The sequence below is a fragment of the Ictalurus furcatus genome, chromosome 16, assembly GCF_023375685.1.
Source record: "Ictalurus furcatus strain D&B chromosome 16, Billie_1.0, whole genome shotgun sequence".
Classification (NCBI taxonomy): domain Eukaryota; kingdom Metazoa; phylum Chordata; class Actinopteri; order Siluriformes; family Ictaluridae; genus Ictalurus; species Ictalurus furcatus.
The window spans coordinates 5,266,821-5,294,039 of NC_071270.1; the positions used below are offsets into that span (position 1 = coordinate 5,266,821).

At 37.8% G+C, this 27,219-nt stretch overlaps 1 protein-coding gene across 1 annotated transcript in view; it reads left to right on the forward strand.

Moving 5' to 3' along the window:
- The window catches only part of ryr1a (ryanodine receptor 1a (skeletal)), a 62,321-nt gene that overhangs the window by 31,331 nt on the left and 3,771 nt on the right, over positions 1-27,219 (forward strand). Inside the window, exons 72-101 of the mRNA XM_053644831.1 lie at positions 62-154; positions 620-634; positions 7,784-7,954; positions 8,152-8,211; positions 9,241-9,375; positions 9,469-9,581; positions 9,662-9,758; positions 9,845-9,951; positions 10,062-10,113; positions 10,558-10,632; positions 12,654-12,753; positions 16,291-16,370; positions 16,503-16,579; positions 18,922-18,995; positions 19,604-19,621; positions 21,039-21,119; positions 21,312-21,400; positions 21,604-21,732; positions 22,063-22,167; positions 22,386-22,467; positions 22,650-23,950; positions 24,139-24,209; positions 24,482-24,650; positions 24,763-24,849; positions 24,936-25,196; positions 25,295-25,425; positions 25,744-25,786; positions 26,546-26,682; positions 26,822-26,882; positions 26,977-27,123. Of these exons, the coding sequence (XP_053500806.1) occupies positions 62-154; positions 620-634; positions 7,784-7,954; positions 8,152-8,211; positions 9,241-9,375; positions 9,469-9,581; positions 9,662-9,758; positions 9,845-9,951; positions 10,062-10,113; positions 10,558-10,632; positions 12,654-12,753; positions 16,291-16,370; positions 16,503-16,579; positions 18,922-18,995; positions 19,604-19,621; positions 21,039-21,119; positions 21,312-21,400; positions 21,604-21,732; positions 22,063-22,167; positions 22,386-22,467; positions 22,650-23,950; positions 24,139-24,209; positions 24,482-24,650; positions 24,763-24,849; positions 24,936-25,196; positions 25,295-25,425; positions 25,744-25,786; positions 26,546-26,682; positions 26,822-26,882; positions 26,977-27,123 (4,161 nt within the window). The remainder of the gene's footprint in view (positions 1-61; positions 155-619; positions 635-7,783; positions 7,955-8,151; positions 8,212-9,240; positions 9,376-9,468; positions 9,582-9,661; positions 9,759-9,844; positions 9,952-10,061; positions 10,114-10,557; positions 10,633-12,653; positions 12,754-16,290; positions 16,371-16,502; positions 16,580-18,921; positions 18,996-19,603; positions 19,622-21,038; positions 21,120-21,311; positions 21,401-21,603; positions 21,733-22,062; positions 22,168-22,385; positions 22,468-22,649; positions 23,951-24,138; positions 24,210-24,481; positions 24,651-24,762; positions 24,850-24,935; positions 25,197-25,294; positions 25,426-25,743; positions 25,787-26,545; positions 26,683-26,821; positions 26,883-26,976; positions 27,124-27,219) is intronic.

Sequence of the window (27,219 nt, forward strand, 5' to 3'; positions counted from 1 at the left end):
TGTATATATAGTATCTTTCTGAATGCACACATTTATGACATTAACAGTCTCTGATCTGCAGAACTTTAAGCGTGAGGAGCAGAACTTTGTGGTGATGAACGAGATAAACAACATGTCCTTCCTCACCGCCGACAGCAAGAGCAAGATGAGTAAGGTGAGTTTATTAGGGGACGTAATTGATCTCCTAACAAAGAACTCATTGAGTCCGGTGTTAAAGGGCTGGAGCTGAGCACCGTGTGGTGATTTTCCTGCTTTAACACACTGATATAAGGTAAATACCTGATAAGGTAAATTAGGTGTCTTTGAGCAGGGAAACCACTGAACTGAAACGTATGACTCTAATATCAGCAGTGTAGTGTTGAGAACTCCTGCGAAATCTTTATTTCCTGTTCTTTAACGAGACATAAAGAGGCACTCGTCAGTCCTGACACGTCTTAAAGGTAAAGTATGTCACCGTGCAGGTGACTGTGTTAAGTGTTCATGTGTGTTGGTGTCTGTTCTGGTGAGTGAGTGAGTAACCGTCGAGTTGGCGAGTTTTTGGGTTGTATTTTTTTTTTTTTCTTTTAATGGTTTTCTCTGGCTTTTTTTTTTTTTTTTTTGTCTCTGGTGTATTTTCTAGGCCGGAAACGCTGAGGTTAGATTCTCTCTCTGCACGCCGCATGGCAACCCCTGTATGGGGAATTTTAATTTCTGGTTATTTTCATCAACCCCACAGCACACTGGCACTGAAACACATAGAAACATGACAGTTCAAGAATAACCACCTGGACGTAACCGTGAGCCTGCCTGGTTTAAACGTAGCTAAACTGACTGCATCTTTGCTAATGAACTTATTCAAAAATGAGATAATCCGTCTCTCTGTTAAATTAGAAATTAGAAAGTTCATGAACCCAACAGCAGACGCTCATAGATAGTGACATGAAGTGTAGTCAGAGTAATTAGAACAGGATTGTGATATACACAGCTTTGTAACACACAGACACACACACACACGCACATGCACACTCACACTCACTCAGACACATATATTGCTAGCGGTCCTGCCAGTGTGTGACGGGGTGAGTCTGAGGTGAGGCGTTTGATGAAAGAGTGTGTCGTCGACTCGGTTTGACGTGAGTGGACTTTAGTCAGGATGGGGATCTTCAGATTCTTTTCAGCTGCTTTTTTTCATTAGTTATTTTTTATTTTTCTGGCGAAGCCTGATTCAAATCCGTTTCAGTTGAGCCGGTCCAGAAAACCAACTCTAGTGTTATATAAATTGATATTTTTGGATGATTAGCAGTTCTGGCTAAAATGAAACGTGATTGGTCCCAATTCCGGACAGTTGGCTTGTTGGCTGTTTGTTCTGTAGATTGCTATGCAGCTTCCTTGGCACAAGGGGGCGACAATCAGAGTCTTGTCTGTTCCTCTGCTCGTTCTAACGATTATTATGGCTTTTAATCTCCAAATAACTTCAGAGTCTCTCCCCATCCTTCCCCTTTTAACCCATGACCCCTAATGCAATCAAGAATAACTGATTGAAAATGGGATTGTGGAAAAAAGGGATGATCCTCTTCACATTTAAATTAGCAGCACCCTACTGACAGTCACTCCTTTTCTTTTTCTGTAGTCATCAAATGATGTGTCAGAAGCAGGAAAAGTTCAAAAGTGCGCTTGGGAGGATGTACAAGCGATGAGGTGTGGGTCTTTCAGATCGTCTTTCATAGTGATTCACTGACCCGAGCATTCTTGATATTAGTTTACTTTCATTCTTTAGCAAGCGAGCACACGGGAACACAGAAACCGAACCCTCAGGATCTCGTTATAAATCTGAGGTTAACGGTTAAAGCCCCAGGTGAAAGCAGCAATCATCAGAAGATTAAGAGGTTGATTATTGTAGGCTGTAAGTGGTCCTGGTTAAGGTCAGGAGCAGGGTTACTGCTCACAGCTTTAACTGTAAATCACTCTTACCCATTAGAATAAGTATGAATTGTACACACTGGACACTTTTTGTCTATTCGAACAATAGAAACCTCAGGAACTGTTCCTGACCCTGTAGAGAAGGTGTAGGTGAGCGTCAGTAAAGGCTGTCTGTATTGCACGTAGTAATAAATCAGTATGTCAGTATTTCTGTGCATCAGATACAGCATGTACGCTTTGTGTTTTCTGTGAGTGTGACGTGTTTCATCTTCATCATGTACTGACCGCATTAACACACCGACTCACCTGCATGCGTAATTCTCCCTAGACGTGTCTCTTTGCACGTTTTTCCTGATCTATACAGGAGCATATCAAATATAAATAGCTCCTGTTGTCCTCCACTTTTGTCTCTCCTGCATTCAGCCTCTTTCTCTTGTCCATCCTGGTGACAAGTGATGATAAATTATTTCCTCTTCCCTCCCATTAATGATCCTGGAATTGTAAAAAAAAAAAAAAAAAAAAAAAAAAAAGAGCTCTAAAAGAGCTCTGCATTGAATAGAATTCTGAATGGGATTAAGTGATGTATGGGATGAATGCAGGATTGAGAGCAGGCGCTGTCACAGAGCTCAGAGCCACTGATGGAGCGAAGTGTTTAGGCGAGTTTGTTTTATTTTAATCGTTGCTTTGAAGTATAATTTTATTTACACGCCATAACAACGTCCTTTCCGTGAGATTAGAGAGGTGTTTTTTATTTTTATTTTTGTTGGATAATTTATTAATAAAATAATAAAATAATTTTCTCAATTTAGGGATCAGCTTCTGATGATTTTCCTTTTTTTTCCTTTTTTTTTTTTTTTTTTTTAGGTTTTTGATCATTTATTTAAAACTTGATCATTTACTGTATATGTTTTTTGATATTTGATCTTATTATTGAAATTATCCTTACGATTCTTTTATTTGAGCTATGTAACTGTTTTTCAGCTAAAATGTCAGATATGCTCCTCTGGTTCCAGCCCTGAATTTACCATTTAACACACTTTTTCCCTCCATTTTCTTTCCTGCCACTAAGTCGCAGTAGTTGTTTAGAGACTTTTAGTGCATCCCAAATCGCACACGTGTGTACTATTCTACGCCATTTTGTAGTATAAATAATGTGATTAGTGTGTTCACACTGAAAACCCCCCAAAAAACAAAGGGTACTCATTCAACCCAAAAATACAAAGTGTGGAACGATGGACACTTTGTGTACTCAACAGTCGCAGCAATGAAATGTACCAGTTAATTTTTCTTATCTGTTTGGTTATTTCGCTAATGCTGGTGTCATCACATTACGTGATGTAATTTGAAAGTGTAAAGTGTATAGTATAAGTGTATAGAGTATAGTATTAGTGTATATTGTATAGTATAAGGGTATAGGGTATAGTATAAGGGTATAGGGTATAGTATAAGTTATAGGGTATAGTATAAGGGTATAGTGTATATTATAAGGGTATAGTGTATAGTATAAGTGTATAGTTTATATTATAAGGGTATAGTGTATGGTATAAGTGTATAGTGTATAGTGTAAGGGTATAGTGTATAGTATAAGTGTATAGTTTATATTATAAGGGTATAGTGTATGCTATAAGTGTATAGTGTATAGTGTAAGGGTATAGTGTATTTTATAAGGATATAGTGTATAGTATAAGGGTATAGTGTATAGTATAAGTGTATAGGGTATAGTATAAGGGTATAGTGTATATTATAAGGGTATAGTATAAGTGTATAGTTTATATTATAAGGGTATAGTGTATGGTATAAGGGTATAGTGTAAGGGTATAGTGTATAGTATAAATGTATAGTATAAGGGTATAGTGTATAGTATAAGTGTATAGTTTATATTATAAGGGTATAGTGTATGGTATAAGTGTATAATATAAGTGTATTGTATAAGGGTATAGTGTATATTATGAGGGTATAGGGTATAGTATATGGTATAAGTGTATAGGGTATAGTATAAGGGTATAGTGTATGGTATAAGTGTATAGTGTATATTATAAGTGTATAGGGTATAGTATAAGGGTATAGTGTATGGTATAAGTGTATAGTGTATATTATAAGGGTATAGTGTATAGTATAAGTGTATAGGGTATAGTGTATAGTACAAGTGTATAGTGTATATTATAAGGGTATAGTGTATGGTATAAGTGTATAGTATAAGGATATAGTGTATAGTATAAGGGTATAGTGTATAGTATAAGGGTATAGGGTATAGTATAAGTGTATAGTTTATATTATAAGGGTATAGTGTATGGTATAAATGTATTGTATAAGGGTATAGTGTATAGTATAAGGGTATAGTGTATTGTATAAGGATATAGTGTATAGTATAAGGGTATAGTGTATAGTATAAGGGTATAGGGTATAGTATAAGTGTATAGTTTATATTATAAGGGTATAGTGTATGGTATAAGTGTATAGTGTAAGGGTATAGTGTATGGTATAAATGTATTGTATAAGGGTATAGTGTATAGTATAAGGGTATAGTGTATAGTATAAGGGTATAGTGTATAATATAAGGGTATAGGGTATAGTATAAGTGTATAGGGTATAGTATAAGGGTATAGTGTATAGTATAAGTGTATAGTTTATATTATAAGGGTATAGTGTATGGTATAAGTGTATAATATAAGTGTATTGTATAAGGGTATAGTGTATATTATGAGGGTATAGGGTATAGTATAAGTGTATAGTGTATATTATAAGGGTATAGTATATGGTATAAGTGTATAGGGTATAGTATAAGGGTATAGTGTATGGTATAAGTGTATAGTGTATATTATAAGGGTATAGTGTATGGTATAAGTGTATAGGGTATAGTATAAGGGTATAGTGTATGGTATAAGTGTATAGTGTATATTATAAGGGTATAGTGTATAGTATAGGTGTATAGGGTATAGTGTATAGTACAAGTGTATAGTGTATATTATAAGGGTATAGTGTATAGTATAAGTGTATATTATAAGTGTATGGGATATAGTGTATAGTATAAGTGTATAAGTGTATATTATAAGTGTATGGGATATAGTATAAGTGTATAGGGTATAGTACAAGTGTATAGTGTATATTATAAGGGTATAGTGTATAGTATAAGTGTATAGTGTATTGTATAAGTGTACAGTGTATAACATAAGGGTTTAGTGTATAGTATAAGTGTATATTGTATGGTTTAAGGGTATAGTGTATGGTACAAGGGTATAGTGTATGGTATAAGTGTATAGTGTATACTATAAGTGTATAGTATAAGGGTATAGTGTATATTATAAGGGTATAGTGTATAGTATAAGTGTATAGTTTATATTATAAGGGTATAGTGTATGGTATAAGTGTATAGTGTAAGGGTATAGTGTATAGTATAAGTGTATAGTTTATATTATAAGGGTATAGTGTATGCTATAAGTGTATAGTGTATAGTGTAAGGGTATAGTGTATAGTATAAATGTATAGTATAAGGGTATAGTGTATAGTATAAGTGTATAGTTTATATTATAAGGGTATAGTGTATGGTATAAGTGTATAATATAAGTGTATTGTATAAGGGTATAGTGTATATTATGAGGGTATAGGGTATAGTATAAGTGTATAGTGTATATTATAAGGGTATAGTGTATGGTATAAGTGTATAGGGTATAGTATAAGGGTATAGTGTATGGTATAAGTGTATAGTGTATATTATAAGGGTATAGTGTATAGTATAAGTGTATAGGGTATAGTGTATAGTACAAGTGTATAGTGTATATTATAAGGGTATAGTGTATGGTATAAGTGTATAGTATAAGGATATAGTGTATAGTATAAGGGTATAGTGTATAGTATAAGGGTATAGGGTATAGTATAAGTGTATAGTTTATATTATAAGGGTATAGTGTATGGTATAAATGTATTGTATAAGGGTATAGTGTATAGTATAAGGGTATAGTGTATAGTATAAGGGTATAGTGTATTGTATAAGGATATAGTGTATAGTATAAGGGTATAGTGTATAGTATAAGGGTATAGGGTATAGTATAAGTGTATAGTTGATATTATAAGGGTATAGTGTATGGTATAAGTGTATAGTGTAAGGGTATAGTGTATGGTATAAATGTATTGTATAAGGGTATAGTGTATAGTATAAGGGTATAGTGTATAGTATAAGGGTATAGGGTATAGTATAAGTGTATAGGGTATAGTATAAGGGTATAGTGTATAGTATAAGTGTATAGTTTATATTATAAGGGTATAGTGTATGGTATAAGTGTATAATATAAGTGTATTGTATAAGGGTATAGTGTATATTATGAGGGTATAGGGTATAGTATAAGTGTATAGTGTATATTATAAGGGTATAGTATATGGTATAAGTGTATAGGGTATAGTATAAGGGTATAGTGTATGGTATAAGTGTATAGTGTATATTATAAGGGTATAGTGTATGGTATAAGTGTATAGGGTATAGTATAAGGGTATAGTGTATGGTATAAGTGTATAGTGTATATTATAAGGGTATAGTGTATAGTATAGGTGTATAGGGTATAGTGTATAGTACAAGTGTATAGTGTATATTATAAGGGTATAGTGTATAGTATAAGTGTATATTATAAGTGTATGGGATATAGTGTATAGTATAAGTGTATAGTGTATAGTATAAGTGTACAGTGTATAACATAAGGGTTTAGTGTATAGTATAAGTGTATATTGTATGGTTTAAGGGTATAGTGTATGGTACAAGGGTATAGTGTATGGTATAAGTGTATAGTGTATACTATAAGTGTATAGTATAAGGATATAGTGTATAGGTTAAGTGTATAGTGTATAGTATGTGTATATTGTATAGTTTAAGGGTATACTGTATAGGATAAGTGTATAGTATATAGTATAAGGGTAGAGTGTATAGTATAAGTGTATAGTATGTATATAGGGTATAGTGTATAGTTTAAGTGTATAGTGTATAATATGTCATTTGAGACACACTATTAGATTTGTGGCAGATTATTTACAGCCACTGTATCTGTCCATTCTTAGTATGTACTAGAATTAGAGACTGCACAGTGCCACTTTCTCTCTTCTGATTTCAACACTGATGCAGAAGCCTTGAGTATCAGTCCATATGCATATCCATACACACCCAAATTCATCCAGTATATTTTTTAAATGACTAAGCTTTAAAATGAAATTTTCACTGAAATGCTTAACTTTCACACACAACAAAATCAGTTCAGTTGCAAATATAATAAAGTACAAAATATAAATATAATAAAAATCAATCCTAACAAAAGAAATACTATCGAGTGTCTTTATATTATATAACCTTTCAGTAACAAAAAAAAAAAATTCTAAATCCAATTCCAAACTTTTCCATTTGTTACTGGATAAAATTCATTGTTTTTTTCCTCCATTATCCACCAGCTGTGCTGGTATCAGCCCGATTCTGAGTCCTGGGTAACGTCTCCGTGCCAGCTCTAATTAGAATATAGTATTGTAGAGATAGTGTAGAGGAAGTGAATGAATTAATTGGTAAATTAATGATGAAAAATGTTCCGAAAGTCATATGTAAGAAGTCGTAGGTCAGCTGTAGCGTTGTGGCTCTGAGGTGTGAGGCAGGAAGTGTTGGACTGAAGATCTGCTGAAACTGCTCCAGTATTTAGAAGTTTGAGTTCTGGAATTGTGTTCTGCTTTGAGTTTGCTTTATTAAAGGCAGTTTTTTTTTTGGTTTTTTTGGCGACATGACTCTGTACAAGTCTGAGATTTTATGTCTTTTGCCACGAGTCTTTGCGATCTGTCCCATTTTCATGAGGAAAAAAATCTGCTTCTCTGTGTTCTGTTTTATGTCCTGTATTGTTATTTTTTTTAAATATCGCCCCAGGCTGGCGGCTCTGATGTAGAACGTACTAAGAAGAAGAGGCGAGGGGACCGTTACTCTGTGCAGACCTCTCTGATCGTGGCCGCTCTGAAGAAGATGCTCCCTATCGGTCTCAACATGTGCTCTCCGGCCGATCATGAGCTCATTAACCTCGCCAAGTTCCGCTACTCTCTGGTACAGTCGCCACAGAAACCAGACAGTTCACCTGTAGTAATGTTCCTCTGTGTTCCTTCAGTCTGCAGGATGAGAAGTGTGTCTGTCACCGTGTACTGCAGTGTGTCCGCTCTCCCGACGATCTGTGTTCTTCTTCTCTGTGTAAAACCTGCACTGTAATAAACATCAATAACCTGCTCGTGTGCTTCTATTAACAGAAAGACACGGATGAAGAGGTGAGAGAGTTCCTACAGAACAACCTGCATCTTCAGGGAAAGGTGACCGAGTCGCCTTCCTTTCTGTCTCTCTCTCTTTTTATTTTCTATAAAATTCTTTTTGTTCTGCTCTGTCTCACAATCTCTCTCTCTGTCTCACAATCTCTCTCTCTGTCTCACAATCTCTCTCTCTGTCTCACAATCTCTCTCACTGTCTCACAATCTCTCTCACTGTCTCTCTCTCTGTCTCACAATCTCTCTCTGTGTCTCTCAATCTCTCTCTCTGTCTCTCAATCTCTCTCTCTGTCTCTCAATCTCTCTCTGTCTCTCAATCTCTCTCACTGTCTCTCAATCTCTCTCTCTGTCTCTCAATCTCTCTCTCTGTCTCTCTCTCTGTCTCTCTCTCTGTCTCACAATCTCTCTCTCTGTCTCACAATCTCTCTCTGTCTCTCTCTCTCTGTCTCACAATCTCTCTCACTGTCTCTCTCTCTGTCTCACAATCTCTCTCACTGTCTCTCTCTCTGTCTCACAATCTCTCTCTGTGTCTCTCAATCTCTCTCTCTGTCTCTCAATCTCTCTCTCTGTCTCTCAATCTCTCTCTGTCTCTCAATCTCTCTCTCTGTCTCTCAATCTCTCTCTCTGTCTCTCAATCTCTCTCTCTGTCTCTCAATCTCTCTCTCTGTCTCTCTCTCTGTCTCACAATCTCTCTCTCTGTCTCACAATCTCTCTCTGTCTCTCTCTCTCTGTCTCACAATCTCTCTCACTGTCTCTCTCTCTGTCTCACAATCTCTCTCTATGTCTCACAATCTCTCTCTGTGTCTCACAATCTCTCTCTCTGTCTCTCTCTCTGTCTCTCAATCTCTCTCTCTGTCTCACAATCTCTCTCTCTGTCTCACAATCTCTCTCTCTGTCTCTCTCTGTGTCTCACAATCTCTCTCTGTGTCTCACAATCTCTCTCTGTGTCTCACAATCTCTCTCTGTCTCACAATCTCTCTCTCTGTCTCACAATCTCTCTCTCTCTCTGTCTCACAATCTCTCTCTCTGTCTCTAAATCTCTCTCTCTCTGTCTCTAAATCTCTCTCTGTCTCTCAGGTGGAGAATCCCTCCATGCGTTGGCAGATGGCTCTGTATAAGATGATGGCAGGAAAGGCGGAGGATGCCGACGCTCCAGAGAAAGTGGTGAAAAGAGTACAGGAGGTTTCAGCAGTGCTTTACCACATCGAGGTGGTGAGTAACTCCACTTACAGACACTGTAAGCCCAACATGACCGTGCAGAATGAAGTAGAATGAAGTAAAGCTGTCTTTCTGTCTCTCTGTCAGACCGAGCATCCGTTCAAATCCAAAAAGATGGTTTGGCACAAACTGCTGTCCAAGCAGAGACGGCGTGCGGTGGTGGCCTGCTTCAGGATGACTCCGCTGTACAACCTGCCCAGGTCAGACTTCTGATAAACGATGAAGCATGTGTAAGACTTGCCGAAGCATAAAACGGGTCTAATTAGCGCTGCTGTTTCAGCCATCGAGCCTCTAACATGTTCCTCGATGGATATAAAAGAAACTGGCTCCACACCGAAGGCCTCGCTTTTGAAGACCGGATGATCGATGACTTATCAGTAAGCACACTTCTGTCACATTCCATCATAAGCGACGAGCGCTTCCCAGCGTGTTTATTCTGTGTGTTCGCCGCTGCATTAAACAGAAGGCGATGGAGGAAGAGGAGGAGGAAGAAGAGGAGAAAGAGACGAAGCCTGATCCTCTTCATCAGCTCATCCTTCACTTCAGCCGCACCGCTCTCACAGAGAAAAGGTGAGAGAGATGAAGTATTACAGACACGTCGCTGCTTATCATTGATGAACATTCTGCACTGTTTTATTTACCCAAATGAAGGTTCACCAGTGACGTCTGTCTCTTCACAGCAAACTCGATATAGATTATTTGTACATGGCGTATGCTGACATCATGGCAAAGGTGGGAGTCATGTCCTTTTTCTCTTAGAAATGTTTTCGAATCTGTTTCAGGCCAATGAGAGGTGTGTAATAAATCATTTTTTTTGTAAGCTCCGAGACGTAAACCGTAAAAAAGAGAAACTGAACGCTGAATGAGAGAGACTATTTTTTAGCACTACATGTTCTCTGGGCTCGAGTGATTTTTCTTTTTTGCTGTTTGTGTGAAATCGCACCTTGGCATGATTTTTTGCACCAATAAAATTGTAGTAACCTGTGTTATAATGATTTATAATTATTAGCGATGAACTTATACACTCTAGATAAACCTGTTATGTTCAGAAACTCTTCATTAGGCTCTTATGAACCTGCCTGTCTTGAACCTGTGCTTGTTTACACGTGTGACACTTCAGAGCGAAAGTACACTGACTCGAGGTTTAGGTTGTGTCCTTTTTTTTTTTTTGGTCAGAGCTGCCACATAGGTGAGGAGGATGAAGGTGGGGATGAAGATCAGGAGGGAGATGAAGAGGAAATGTCGTTTGAGGTGCGACAGTCAGAGACGGTATGAGTGGCCGAGGGAGGGGACACACAGCGGTAGAGACCAGTGACATCATCATCGTCATCATCATCATCACGCCACTTATCTCTGACCACACATCCCTCATCTGTTTGTCTTACCCTCGCTTGCAGTTTTTCAGCTCAGTTGCATGTTTCTATCTCCATCTCTCTCTCTGCCTTTCTCTCTCTCTGCCTTTCTCTTTGTGTGCGCCTCTCTCTCTCTCTCTCTCTGTCTCTGTCACTCTCTTTGTGTCACTTTCTCTGTCTCTGTCTTTCTCTTTGTGTCTCTCTCTCTGTCTCTGTCACTCTCTTTCTGTCACTTTCTCTCTGTCTCTGTCTTTCTCTTTGTGTCTCTTTCTGTCTTTCTTTTTGTGACTCTCTCTGTCTCTGTCTTTCTCTTTGTGTCTCTCTCTGTCTGTCTTTCTCTGTGTCTCTCTCTCTGTCTTTCTCTTTGTGTCTCTCTCTGTCTCTGTCTTTCTCTTTGTGTCTCTCTCTTTGTCTCTGTCTTTCTCTTTGTCTCTCTCTCTCTCTCTCTCTCTCTCTCTCTCTGTTTGAGAGACTGTGTGTCTTGATGCTTGTAGTCAGTGTATTTCACTGTGTGTGTGTGTGTGTGTGTGTGTGTGTGTGTTACATTCAAACCTGCAGTGTTCAGTGTGAACATGTTGGTGTTAATGTAACCCTGGTGAATGTGGTGATTTATCATTGTGTGTGTGTGTGTGTGTGTGTGTGTGTGTGTGTGTGTGTGTGTGTGTGTGTAGCGTTGACTGTAAACATCACAAATTATACAAGAAAATATAAAACAAATGTAAAGTAATAATAAAACTATGGTTATACAATCATATATGGAATTATTTAAAGTATAAAATTAATCTGTTAAAATAAACTAGTAATAAAATAACTTTTTAAATGGAAATATTATGAAAGTATCATTGGATGTGATAAAGATGCTATACTATTATTATTATTATTATTATTATTATTATTATTGTTGTTGTTGTTGTTGTTGTTGTTGTTTACAGTGAGTGTGTGTAAGTGGTGCGTGTGACGTGACTAGGTTGTGTTCTCTGCACTGTCCCTTTGTTTCTGTTCCGCATCTGGTGTGTTTGTCACATAGCCCTGGTAACACGCACACACACGCACACACACACACACGCACACACACACACACACACACACATACACACACACACACACACACACAGAAAGTGTTCACATTCAAGCACAGGACACTTGTATGCAGCAACATTACTCACACACACACACACACACACACACTCACTCTCACACACTTACACACACACTCACAGAAAGTGTTCATATTCAAGCACAGTACACTTGTATGCAGCAACATTACTCACACACACTCACACATACACTCACTCTCACACACTTACACACACACACACACACACACACACACACACTGTACAACGAAGTGCATACACACTCACTGAATAAAAAGGTTACAGAGCAGCACTCATGCACACTCAATTACACACTCACACACTCATGCACACTCACTCACACACACACACTCGCACACACTCACTCACATACACTCACACGTGCACACACAGACAGGCCAGGCATACGTGGGAGGGGGGAGATTTATTTGAAATTTGATTTCAAATAAACAGGGCTGCTACTAACTGTATGAACGTGAATATATAAATACCTAACATCTAAATCTAATATTGAATAGATATGAATTTATTGAGTTTTTATTAATGTAGATAATTAGAAGCTTAATCAGAGTGTATGAAAGTGAAAGTGTGACTAAACATACTGAAAAGGAGAGCTGTGTGTGTGTGTGTGTGTGTGAGAGAGAGAATGTGTGAGTGGGCATGTGAGTAAGAGTGTCTGTGTGTGAGTGTGAGTGCGAGTGTGTGCGATTGTGTGTGTGTGTGTGTGAGAGAGTGTTGGTGTGTGAGTGCGAGTGTGTGAGTGCGAGTGTGTGTGGTTAGCTGGGTGAGATGGTGGAGTTAATGATGCAGGTTGTTGCTGCAGGAGAAAGAGATGGAGAAACAGAGGCTCCTGTATCAGCAGTCTCGGCTTCATAATCGTGGAGCTGCGGAGATGGTGCTGCAGATGATCAGCGCGTGTAAAGGTCAACAACTTTAACTATTTACTCACTTTACCTTCACACGCTCTCTCTTCTCTCTCTATTCTGTCTCTCTCTCCTCTCTCTCTCTCTTCTCTATTTAAACTCACCTGAGTTTGGTCACTTTATTATTTTTATTCCTTACTGGTTGGACAAAAACCTTCCACACACACGAATGCAAGTACACACTCATGTGATGAAACGCTGTAGAGCCTTATAAATGAGTAGTTATTATGAATGATTAGTTATTGTAAATGAATAGTTATTATGAATGAGTAGTTATTGTAAATGAGTAGTTATTATGAATGAGTAGTTATTGTAAATGAGTAGTTATTATGAATGAGTAGTTATTGTAAATGAGTAGTTATTATGAATGAGTAGTTATGAATGAGTAGTTATTATGAAGGAGTAGTTATTATGAATGAGTAGTTATTGTAAATGAGTAGTTATTATTAATGAGTAGTTATTGTAAATGAATAGTTATTATTAATGAGTAGTTATTGTAAATGAATAGTTATTATTAATGAGTAGTTATTGTAAATGAATAGTTATTATTAATGAGTAGTTATTGTAAATGAATAGTTATTATTAATGAGTAGTTATTGTAAATGAATAGTTATTATGAATGAGTAGTTATTGTAAATGAATAGTTATTATGAATGAGTAATTATTGTAAATGAATAGTTATTATGAATGAGTAGTTATTGTAAATGAGTAGTTATTATGAATGAGTAGTTATTGTAAATGAATAGTTATTATGAATGAGTAGTTATTGTAAATGAATAGTTATTATGAATGAGTAGTTATTGTAAATGAATAGTTATTATGAATGAGTAGTTATTGTAAATGAATAGTTATTATGAATGAGTAGTTATTGTAAATGAATAGTTATTATGAATGAGTAGTTATTGTAAATGAGTAGTTATTATGAATGAGTAGTTATTGTAAATGATTAGTTATTATGAATGAGTAGTTATTGTAAATGAATAGTTATTATGAATGAGTAGTTATTGTAAATGAATAGTTATTATTAATGAGTAGTTATTGTAAATGAATAGTTATTATTAATGAGTAGTTATTGTAAATGAATAGTTATTATGAATGAGTAGTTATGAATGAGTAGTTATTGTAAATGAGTAGTTATTATGAATGAGTAGTTATTGTAAATGAATAGTTATTATGAATGAGTAGTTATTGTAAATGAGTAGTTATTATTAATGAGTAGTTATTGTAAATGAGTAGTTATTATGAATGAGTAGTTATTGTAAATGAGTAGTTATTATGAATGAGTAGTTATTGTAAATGATTAGTTATTATGAATGAGTAGTTATTGTAAATGAATAGTTATTATGAATGAGTAGTTATTGTAAATGAATAGTTATTATGAATGAGTAGTTATTGTAAATGATTAGTTATTATGAATGAGTAGTTATTGTAAATGAGTAGTTATTATGAATGAGTAGTTATTGTAAATGAATAGTTATTATGAATGAGTAGTTATGAATGAGTAGTTATTGTAAATGAGTAGTTATTATGAATGAGTAGTTATTGTAAATGAATAGTTATTATGAATGAGTAGTTATTGTAAATGAGTAGTTATTATTAATGAGTAGTTATTGTAAATGAGTAGTTATTATGAATGAGTAGTTATTGTAAATGAGTAGTTATTATGAATGAGTAGTTATTGTAAATGATTAGTTATTATGAATGAGTAGTTATTGTAAATGAATAGTTATTATGAATGAGTAGTTATTGTAAATGAATAGTTATTATGAATGAGTAGTTATTGTAAATGAGTAGTTATTATGAATGAGTAGTTATTGTAAATGATTAGTTATTATGAATGAGTAGTTATTGTAAATGAGTAGTTATTATGAATGAGTAGTTATTGTAAATGAATAGTTATTATTAATGAGTAGTTATTGTAAATGAGTAGTTATTATGAATGAGTAGTTATTGTAAATGAGTAGTTATTATGAATGAGTAGTTATTGTAAATGAGTAGTTATTGTAAATGAGTAGTTATTATGAATGAGTAGTTATGAATGAGTAGTTATTGTAAATGAGTAGTTATTATGAATGAGTAGTTATTGTAAATGAGTAGTTATTATTAATGAGTAGTTATTGTAAATGAATAGTTATTATTAATGAGTAGTTATTGTAAATGAATAGTTATTATTAATGAGTAGTTATTGTAAATGAATAGTTATTATTAATGAGTAGTTATTGTAAATGAATAGTTATTATTAATGAGTAGTTATTGTAAATGAATAGTTATTATTAATGAGTAGTTATTGTAAATGAATAGTTATTATGAATGAGTAGTTATTGTAAATGAATAGTTATTATGAATGAGTAATTATTGTAAATGAATAGTTATTATGAATGAGTAGTTATTGTAAATGAGTAGTTATTATGAATGAGTAGTTATTGTAAATGAATAGTTATTATGAATGAGTAGTTATTGTAAATGAATAGTTATTATGAATGAGTAGTTATTGTAAATGAATAGTTATTATGAATGAGTAGTTATTGTAAATGAATAGTTATTATGAATGAGTAGTTATTGTAAATGAATAGTTATTATGAATGAGTAGTTATTGTAAATGAGTAGTTATTATGAATGAGTAGTTATTGTAAATGATTAGTTATTATGAATGAGTAGTTATTGTAAATGAATAGTTATTATGAATGAGTAGTTATTGTAAATGAATAGTTATTATTAATGAGTAGTTATTGTAAATGAATAGTTATTATTAATGAGTAGTTATTGTAAATGAATAGTTATTATTAATGAGTAGTTATTGTAAATGAATAGTTATTATGAATGAGTAGTTATGAATGAGTAGTTATTGTAAATGAGTAGTTATTATGAATGAGTAGTTATTGTAAATGAATAGTTATTATGAATGAGTAGTTATGAATGAGTAGTTATTGTAAATGAGTAGTTATTATGAATGAGTAGTTATTGTAAATGAATAGTTATTATGAATGAGTAGTTATTGTAAATGAGTAGTTATTATTAATGAGTAGTTATTGTAAATGAGTAGTTATTATGAATGAGTAGTTATTGTAAATGAGTAGTTATTATGAATGAGTAGTTATTGTAAATGATTAGTTATTATGAATGAGTAGTTATTGTAAATGAATAGTTATTATGAATGAGTAGTTATTGTAAATGAATAGTTATTATGAATGAGTAGTTATTGTAAATGAGTAGTTATTATGAATGAGTAGTTATTGTAAATGATTAGTTATTATGAATGAGTAGTTATTGTAAATGAATAGTTATTATTAATGAGTAGTTATTGTAAATGAGTAGTTATTATGAATGAGTAGTTATTGTAAATGAATAGTTATTATGAATGAGTAGTTATTGTAAATGAGTAGTTATTATGAATGAGTAGTTATTGTAAATGAATAGTTATTCTTAATGTTTAGTTATTGTAAATGAATAAATAAGGTTCTGGATAGTCTGAAACCTGGATCAGTATAAAACTTTACATCCTCCTTATTATAAATCTTTTCCTGTCCTGTCTTCCAGGTGAGACCGGCTGCATGGTGTCGTCCACTTTAAAGCTGGGAATTTCCATCCTGAACGGGGGAAACAGTGATGTGCAACAGGTCAGTGCACACACACACACACACACACACACACACACTCACACACTCACACACTCACATTCACTGATGCAGTGCTGTAAATATGATGTAAATCGTCTGTATTATTTTGACTGAACTGCGCTGTCTCTGTAGAAAATGCTGGACTATCTGAAGGACAAAAAGGACGTTGGCTTTTTCCTCAGTTTGCAGACTCTGATGCAGACCTGCTGGTATGACGTCATTACTGATTTACACCACGCCGCTGCTGAGTTCTGGATTGTGATTGGTCGTCAGATGTTGATTAGTTTTCTATAACGGCGGCTCTGACAGTAGCGCATCTGCACATCACAGCTTTATATTAATATTAATATTAATGCACTCGTTCTAATACATTATCGTTTCTATAGCAACATGGACGTGTAGAGCAGACGCTCCATGTAAACAGAAGCGTGTGGAATCGTTGAATTTTTGTAAGGAGATGTTTATTTAACGTGTATGGAAGGAGTCTCCAGTGTCAGCGCTGTGTAACAGTCAGAGGTGAAGCTGTAACTGTAAGTTTTGTGCCATCTTCAGGACAGAGAAGTTTACACTTCTTTACTGTTTCTCACTGACACGACAAGCTGGGATTTTAAACTTATTAACTTCAAGAGAGAGAATAGAGAGAGAGAATAGAGGAAATAGAGAGAGAATAAAGAGAGGAAATTGAAAGAGAATAGAGGGAATAGACAGAGAGAATAAAGAGAGGGAATAGAGAGAGAATAAAGAGAGGGAATAGAGAGTGAATAGAGGAAATAGAGAGAGAATAAAGAGAGGAAATAGAGAGAGAATAAAGAGAGGGAATAGACAGAGAGAATAAAGAGAGGAAATAGAGAGAGAATAAAGAGAGGGAATAGAGAGAGGAAATAGAGAGAGAATAAAGAGAGGGAATAGAGAGAGAATAGAGGAAATAGAGAGAGAGAATAAAGAGAGGAAATAGAGAGAGAATAAAGAGAGGAAATAGAGAGAGAATAAAGAGAGGAAATAGAGAGAGAATAAAGAGAGGGAATAGACAGAGGGAATAGAGAGAGGAAATAGAGAGAGAATAAAGAGAGGGAATAGAGAGAGAATAGAGGAAATAGAGAGAGAGAATAAAGAGAGGAAATAGAGAGAGAATAAAGAGAGGAAATAGAGAGAGAATAAAGAGAGGGAATAGACAGAGAGAATAAAGAGAGGAAATAGAGAGAGAATAAAGAGAGAAAATAGAGAGAGAGAATAAAGAATAAAGAGAGGAAATAGAGAGAGAATAAAGAGAGGGAACAGAGAGAGAATAAAGAGAGGAAACAGACAGAATAAAGAGAGGAAATAGAGAGAGAATAGAGAGAGAATAAAGAGAGGGAATAGAGAGAGAGAATAAAGAGAGGAAATAGAGAGAGAATAAAGGGAGGGAATAGAGAGAGAATAAAGAGAGGGAATAGAGAGAGAATAAAGAGAGGTAATAGAGAGAGAGAATAAAGAGAGGAAATAGAGAGAGAATAAAGAGAGGGAATAGAGAGAGAATAAAGAGAGGTAATAGAGAGAGAATAAAGAGAGGGAATAAAGAGAGAAAATAGAGAGAGTGAAGAGAGAGAGAGAGAGGAAATATAGAGAGAGAATAGAGAGAGAATAAAGAGAGGGAATAGAGAGAGAGAATAAAGAGGAAATAGAGGGAGAATAGAGAGAGAGATAATAAAGAGAGGAAATAGAGAGAGAATAGAGAGAGAGAATAAAGAGAGGAAATAGAGAGAGAATAAAGAGAGGGAATAAAGAGAGAAAATAGAGAGAGAGAGGAAATGAGAGGAAATATAGAGAGATAATAGAGAGAGAGAATAAAGTGAGGGAATAGAGAGAGAGAATAAAGAGGAAATAGAGAGAGAATAGAGAGAGAGATAATAAAGAGAGGAAATGGAGAGAGAGAATAGAGAGAGAGAATAAAGAGAGGGAATACAGAGGAAATAGAGAGAGAGAATAAACAGGGAATAGAGAGAGGGCTTGGGAGGGAGCGAGTGTTTATAGCTGCTGTAACGTAAGTGAGAACAGGAAGTAACTTGTTTCACCAACATTAAATGTAACTATAAATGGATAAAAAGGATGACGTTGTTCTTTAATAAATAAAATTGTAATTGTTGGTAAATTGCTGCGGTGTAAGAGGAATAAAACACTTGGGGACACCACTTCATCACACCACCCTGTCACTCTGTCACCCTGACAGTATTTTACTGCCTCTCTCTCTCTCTCTCTCACACACACACACACACACACACACACACACACACACTGTTAAACCTCATAATGAATTGATACGGATGTAAGATTCCATCACATCACTCACACTGTGGTTCCTTCAGCTTCTTGTCTCTTGTTCACCTACAGTACTCTACTCAGAAATACACAAAAGTAACTTTTCTAGCGATGACAGGTGAAATCTGTACAGCGTCTCCCCGTCTCGCTCGTTAGGACCGTGTAGAACCGTGTAGGACCTGTATAAAGCGTTAAATATCGCCCCAGCCGTGTGTATAATATAATCCATGTGATGCTTTTGTGTGTGACGTCACAGCGTGTTGGACCTGAACGCCTTTGAGAGACAGAATAAAGCTGAAGGTTTGGGCATGGTGTCAGAGGAGGGAACAAGTGAGTCACTTCCTGTTTATTACCCTGACAGTGTCCTTTTACAGAGCCACACAGAGGATTAACCATTCTATTATTATAACAAATAATTAGCTAACTGAGCTCGTACGATAGGATTGTTGTAAAGATTTAAAGGCTGTGTACTGTATATTACTCTCGTTCCGATCCTGGAGCGCAGTGACGGAGAGTACGATATTAAACTTACATGTCACCCTCATTGCTTAATGGTTTATTATGATTATGATATTATCATCATCTTTTAATCAGATATGCATTATTCGTGATTATTTAGAGCTACACAAGAGCAATAATGTTACGTTTTGAATATCACAGTAAATAACCAGCCTCATTACATCATTGTAATAAAGTCACATGATCTCATTTCTCATTTTGGTCTAATATCATATGAGTGACGTCGTCTGATATTGACCATGGAGTAATGATTATAATTCTTTTCCTCCCAGTCTCCTGTTTCACTCAACCCATTTTCTCTCCATTGCCACCATACCTTCCTTTTTTTATCCTCTCTCTCTCTCTCTCTCTCTCTCTCTCTCTCTCTCTCTCCTCTCTCTCTCGCTCTCTCTCGATCTTCATCTCTGCTCGGGTGTCAGACATGAAGCTAGAACGGGGTAAATAACACCTCTGTCTCTTTCTCTGTCTCTCTCATCTCTCTCTGTCCCTCTAAAACCTGTCTCTCTTTCGCTGTTTTGGACTTTAACATGTCAGTCAAGGATAAAAATCGTTGCACACACACACACACACACACACACACACACATATCAAATGTGACATTTTTGTCCCTGACTGTTTTCTAACTGTTCTGCTGTAACTCCAAAACTCAAACGTATGGTTAATCCACTCAACCCCAACAGATCAGTCACTCAATTTCATCATCTTCACCAAACCGTAGCAACTTTATATTAAATATTTGGACTGCACACACTCGTGTCTGGAAAGATTACAGCATATTTTTCCTTTCTATAAACTGAGCAGCAGAAATATATAGGTGATATATCCTGTCTAAACTGATATGTCGGTAAAGATCGCGTTACATCCTGTGGGAAAAGAGGTTTCACACTTTTTTTTCTTCAGTATGAAGATACTCGCTCGCTCTGTTCTCTTTTCTGCCGTCTCCTGCGGAACCCAAACGTTTAAAGTGCGGAACAGTCAAATATAGACAAGGTGTATTAAGGCGTGTCAGAGAAATGACTCTTCCGGAGGTTTAAGGGAAGTTATTGAGTATTCCTGGTACAGCTACACACTACAGACATGTGATAGTCATGTGATCAAGCATGGCCATGCCCCTTGAGACACACCCTAATAATACGCTTGTATAAAAGGAGGTGTGTGTAGGACACAGGGAGTTTTTAGTGTGATGGTCATAAGGACACGCCTAGCTCTGTGAATTCTACACAGATCACTTATCCCATGTGAATCCTTTAGAATTACTACAACAGCGTTACGAGACACACACACACACATATGTCCAGAAAACTAATCCCGTCTGAATAGTACTTACAAAGCAGACTTCCCCCAAACCTCTCATTTCCATTCCACTTCTAATCACCTTATATTAAACCTGGTGCTGCTGGTCCATACTGACACACACTTGAGTTCAGGAGTTCAGTGGATCCGCATGCTGATGAGTGTGCGCGAGAGTGTGTGCGCGAGAGTGTGTGCGAGTGTGTGTGTTGCTGCAGCGTGAAGCTTTTCTTTTTAATGCCATGCTCTTTACATGTGTTCTAAGTGATGATATACGTGTTATTTGTCCATGTTTATGTGCAGATACCTGCTTCATGTCCGATGTGTAATGTTTTATCTGTTATTGAAAAACGTGATGTGCTGGTTGAATTTTTATGAGGCTGTGTATGTGTGTGAGTGAGAGAGAGAGAGAGAGAGAGAATGTTTGTGCTTTTGTTGTTCTCATTCTTAAAAGACTTTTCCCTGACCTCACTGCTTGATGCCCCGTTATAGACCCAGCTGGCTGATTAGCCGTTCTCAGATCAGTTGTAAGGTTGTGTGTTCACCTGTCTCTACCTGCTCCAGGTGAGAAAGTGATGGCTGATGACGAGTTCACCTGCGACCTCTTCCGCTTCCTGCAGCTGCTCTGTGAAGGACACAATAATGGTCAGTGTTCTGAGCTTCATACTGACACACAGCTAATAGGAAACGATCTGAATCCTGTATTCATGGACAGTAAGGATCAACCGGGAACTCCTCGAATATAAACAGCTCTCATCTTTTTTAGCCACTTTAACAGGTGTAACACGGCAGCTCGCCGCATCACCTGTGTGAATTCCTGTGTGTTTCTTACTGCAGATTTCCAGAATTACCTCAGAACGCAGACAGGAAGCACAACGACCATCAACATCATCATCTGCACTGTGGATTACTTGCTCCGCCTGCAGGTCAGCACGCACGCACACACACACACACACACACAGCTTCACATATACACACACATACAGAGTGCCGAGGAAGGGAAGAGTTTATAAGTAAAAATTGAAAACAGTTATTAGCCGTGTGTGTGTGTGTGTGTGTGTGTGTGAATGAAGAAGGATGTACAGTGGTGTCTGTACAGGAAATGACCTCCGACTGGAATGTGTTTCAGGAGTCCATCAGCGATTTCTACTGGTATTACTCAGGTAAAGAGATCATAGACGAGCCGGGAAAGAGAAACTTCTCTAAAGCCATGACTGTGGCCAAGCAGGTGTTCAACACACTCACTGAGTACATACAGGTGAGAACACACACGGTTCATACACTCACTTTATTTCCACAGTAATCATACATCTCTCTCTCTCTCTCTCTTTCTCTCTTTATCTCTGTCTCTCTCTATCTCCATCTCTCTCCCTTTCTCTCTCTATCTCTCTCTCTATCTCTGTCTCTCTCTCTCTACATCTCTCTCTCTCTCTCTCTCTCTCTCTATCCATCTTTCTCTCCCTCTATTTGGTATGACAAATAATTGTAAATTTGTACAAAGGAAGGGCAAGTGTAAAAACACATCATCTCATACTGCATCTCTCTCTCTCTCTCTCTCTCTCTCTCTCTCTCTCTCTCTCTCTCTCAGGGTCCGTGTACAGGTAACCAGCAGTCTTTGGCCCACAGCAGGCTTTGGGATGCTGTTGTTGGTTTCCTTCATGTTTTTGCTCACATGATGATGAAGCTGGCTCAGGTGACTTCATGTTTAATTTCCTTTCATTCACAAGTCTTTTATCAACCTTCAACTTCAATCATTCACTACATTTCATACTATTCTATCCTTTATTAGTCAGGAGTTTGTTACGCACAGCTAACTGTTTAAACACTCGTTATCTTTTGTGCCCTGCTGTGTGTGTAATTACAGTTCCCTGAAATGAAATGAAATGGAATTCCCCTTGCGCTTTGTTTCAGGACTCGAGTCAGATCGGCCTGCTGAAAGAGCTGCTGGACCTGCAGAAGGACATGGTAGTCATGCTGCTCTCTCTACTCGAGGGTTCGTATAAGCACGTTAAAATGACCACAGACTTGGGTTTTTTATTCATTTGTGCATTAAAGGACTGTCAGGAGCCTACAGAAGTGTGCAGGACCTTTCTATCTGCCTGAGAAGTGAACATTTCTTTTACCAAATGTGAAAAACACCAAACGTCAAATTCTCCTCTGATCATTTTCCTCCAGGTAATATCGTAAACGGCACGATTGCTCGTCAGATGGTGGACATGCTGGTCGAGTCTTCCAGTAATGTTGAGATGATCCTCAAATTCTTCGACATGTTCCTCAAACTGAAAGACATCGTCGCTTCTGGCGCGTTCCGTGATTACGTAACTGATCCCAGAGGACTGATCTCCAAAAAGGACTTCCAGAAAGCTATGGACAGTCAGAAGCAGTACACGCCCTCAGAGATCCAGTTCCTCCTGGCCTGCTCGGAAGCCGACGAGAACGAGATGATCAACTACGAGGAATTTGCTAGCCGATTCCAGGAGCCGGCGAAGGACATCGGGTTCAACATCGCCGTGCTCCTGATGAACCTTTCCGAGCACGTCCCACACGACACCAGGCTCCAGAATTTCCTGGAACAGGCCGAGAGCGTCCTGAACTACTTCAGGCCGTTTTTGGGACGGATCGAGATCATGGGCGCGAGCAGAAAGATCGAGAGGATCTATTTCGAGATCAGCGAGGTCAACCGGAAGCAGTGGGAGATGCCTCAGGTCCGAGAGTCCAAGCGGCAGTTCATTTTCGACGTTGTCAACGAGGGTGGAGAATCAGAGAAGATGGAGCTTTTTGTCAATTTCTGCGAGGACACCATTTTTGAGATGAACATCGCATCCCAGATCTCAGAGAAGGAAGAAGAGAAAGAAGAAGATGATGAGGAAGTAGACGAGGGAAACGAGGCAGGGGGAGACGGAGCTGATGATGAAGATGGCGATAAAAACAACCAATCGGAGTCGAGCTCTGCGTTTGCTGACTTCCTGAACAGCGTGGTTCACTTCATGGGCATGTTCACCTTCCGTAACCTGCGCAAACAGTACAGGCGGCTCAGAAAGATGACCGTCAAGGAGATCAGCGTCGGCATCGCCACCTTCCTCTGGACCATCTTACTGGGCGTGTTCCACTTCATTTTCAGTGTGTGTAAAGGATTCTTCCTGATCGTTTGGCACACTCTTTTCGGAGGCAGTTTGGTGGAAGGAGCCAAAAACATCACAGTGACGGAGCTCCTGGCCAGCATGCCTGACCCCACGCAAGACGAAGTGCACGGAGACCTTCCTGGAGAAGCAGGAAGCGGTGAAGAACAGGAAGCGGGAGGAGTAACGGATTCCACTGAGGCGGCACAAGGAGAAGAAGAATATGAAGACAGCACAGAGCAAGATGTGGGGAAGATCCCAGGTATCGACACACCTGGAGGTCTGGGAGATATGGGAGATACGACACCTGTTGAACCACCAACTCCAGAGGGTTCTCCTTTAACCAAGAGGAAGATGGTACGGCTTTACAGTATATTACTGACTAGATTACATAACTTCTGAATTATCACCAAGACACACAGCTGCTCTCGCTGTTCAGACTCACACCGATGGTTCTTTTCTTCACCACCATAACAGTTCGGTTCTCGATCCGAAATACGACGTGTTCTTTAGCTGTGTTATTTTATATGTGGTGTGTGTTGCAGCAGCCCGAGGAGGGAGGAACCGAGCAGACAGGAGCTCCTGAAGAGCCTCCTCCAGAGCCGGAGAAAGCCGAGTGAGGGTTTATTTTAATATCGTATGTCTGGAACAAACGTAATACTGGAACAAAATGTCTGTAACTTCTGTAGCTCTTCAGAAGCGCAGCTGGGATTTAAATCTTTGTAAACGTACGTAAGAAATGTGGCATAATTTATGATCAGTGAGGTTATTAATGTTTTCCTAATGCTTTAAAGTTGAAATGGAATTTACTAGCGAGCACTGAATACATGAACTGAACTCCGTTTGAACTTTGCTTTATGTGTGGACTCCTCTGCATTTTCCTCATAGCACTGAAAATAGAGAGAAGATGGAAAAGGAAGCCGAGCAGAAGACCGAGGGGCTGCAGGAAAAAGTAAAGGTCCAGAAGCCCAGCAAGGCCAAGAAAGAGATAAAAACGATCAGAGACGGAGGATTTGAGCTGTGGAACGAGCTGGATGTCCAGCGAAATAAATTCATGGTTCAGTTTTCACACTTCAGAACTTCTTCTGAACCTCAAGCTGATGTCATTTGTTTTTCAGTTTTTTTTTAAAAAATGTTTTGTTTAAAAAAATGTATAATTTTATCCACAGAATTATCTGTCTCGCAACTTCTACAACCTCCGCTTCCTTGCTTTGTTTATCGCCTTCGCCTTGAACTTCATCCTGCTCTTCTACAGGGTCTGTAACTTTTTTTTCACTTCCGTTAAGTAGCTGAATGTCGGACGCAGTAATCACAGTAACGATGAGTGAAATGTGCGTCTCAGGTGTCGGACACGCCTCCGGGTGATGAGGAGCTTGAAGGTTCCGGTGTGTTTGAGGGTTCTGGGCTTTTTGAAGGTTCGGGTGAACAGATGGACGGCTCTGGAGCGGAGGATATGGGAGGTGACGATGATGATGATGAGGATGGCCCTGTGTATTACTTTCTGGAGGAGAGCACAGGATACATGCAGCCCACGCTGTCCTTCCTCGCCATCATGCACACCGTCATCTCCTTCATCTGCATCATCGGATACAACTGTCTCAAGGTAAGGTTCAATACATAGGACATGTTTGATATCTTGGAGATTATTTTATTGTGTACACAGATACATAGTTTGAGTGTGTGTGTGTGCGTCTGTTGTAGATCCCACTGGTGATCTTTAAGCGAGAGAAGGAGCTGGCGAGGAAGCTGGAGTTTGATGGTCTTTACATTACCGACCAGCCTGAAGATGATGATATTAAAGGACAGTGGGACAGACTCGTGCTCAACACTCCGTCAGTTAACACACTCGTTTACACACACTCGTTTACACACACTCGTTTATATTTGTGGTAATAGTCCTCAGCACTGCTCTTGGTTAGTGGACTGTTTTCCCACCAGTGTTTAAAACCCAAACTGCACTGCTGTCGGTAATCCCGAGGGGTGCCGATATTTATACATTTGTAAGAAAGTGGAGCTGATAAACTGGACTACTCAATCTAAGATTTTGAAACAAAATGCATTGATTTCAGGATTTAATGCTGATCTGATCATGCTGGCATGAAACAAAAATAATTAGAATAAACGTGTTTGTGTTTTTTTCTAAATTTCAGCTCGTATCCTAATAACTACTGGGACAAGTTTGTCAAACGCAAGGTGAGTGTGAAACACAAAGGATCGGTAATGTGTGTATACATACACACACACACACACACACACACATAAACACACATAATTCATTGTGGATAGGATCAGAATTATAGACACGTTTTGTGTTTCTAAATATTTCACCCGTCACCTGTCTTCTGAAACAGTCGCTATTAACCGTGCTATTAACCGTGCTATTAACCGTGCTATTACCCGCGCTATTACCCGCGCTATTAACCGTGCTATTACCCGCGCTATTACCCGCGCTATTATCCGCGCTATTACCCGCGCTATTACCCGCGCTATTACCCGTTCTATTAACCGTGCTATTACCCGTGCTATTACCCGTGCTATTTACCGTGCTATTACCCGTGCTATTTACTGTGCTATTACCCGTGCTATTTACCGTGCTATTACCCGTGCTATTACCCGTGCTATTTACCGTGCTATTTACCGTGCTATTACCCGTGCTATTACCCGTGCTATTTACCGTGCTATTACCCGTGCTATTTACCGTGCTATTACCCGTGCTATTACCCGTGCTATTTACCGTGCTATTACCCGTGCTATTTACCGTGCTATTACCCGTGCTATTTACCGTGCTATTACCCGTGCTATTACCCGTGCTATTACCCGTGCTATTACCCGTTCTATTAACCGTGCTATTTACCGTGCTATTAACTGTGCGCTGTAGTGCTTATTAATGATAATATTGCAAAACCCTTACTTCCAGACACGTAAGTTGCTTTTTTTGTCTTCCTTTCTCAGGTGCTAGATAAATACGGCGATATTTATGGACGAGAGCGGATCGCAGAGCTGTTGGGGATGGACCTCGCGTCGCTGGACGTCAGCAAACAACAAACCGATAAAAAACCGCAAGAATCGGATAACTCCATGTTAGCCTGGTAATTAAAAATCCCGTCCTCATCCTGTCAGGGTGTGACACAGGGGGAACTGGGTACGACTGGACTGCTGGGGAAAAATAAACAATTCATTCATTAATAAATATATAACGTTGATATTTCTATTGTTTTGCTCTTTCAGGATCACTTCAGTCGATATCAAGTATCAGATCTGGAAGTTTGGAGTCGTGTTTACAGACAACGTAAGACGCAGCATCACGCTGCAGGTTATAGAGCGTGTTTTCACATATCCGAGGTTTAAAGTTGTTGTTGTTGTTGTTGTTATTGTTTCTGCAGACGTTCCTCTACCTGGTGTGGTACACGGTGATGTCACTGCTCGGACACTACAACAACTTTTTCTTCGCGTGTCACCTGCTGGACATCGCCATGGGCGTGAAGACACTGCGCACCATCCTGTCCTCCGTCACGCACAACGGCAAACAGGTAACAGCAATAATCTTCTTCTTCTTCTTCTTCAAGTCTTTGATTTGTGTTATTTTTCTTAAGAAGACGCTGTTCAATTCAGGATTCAGTTCAGGA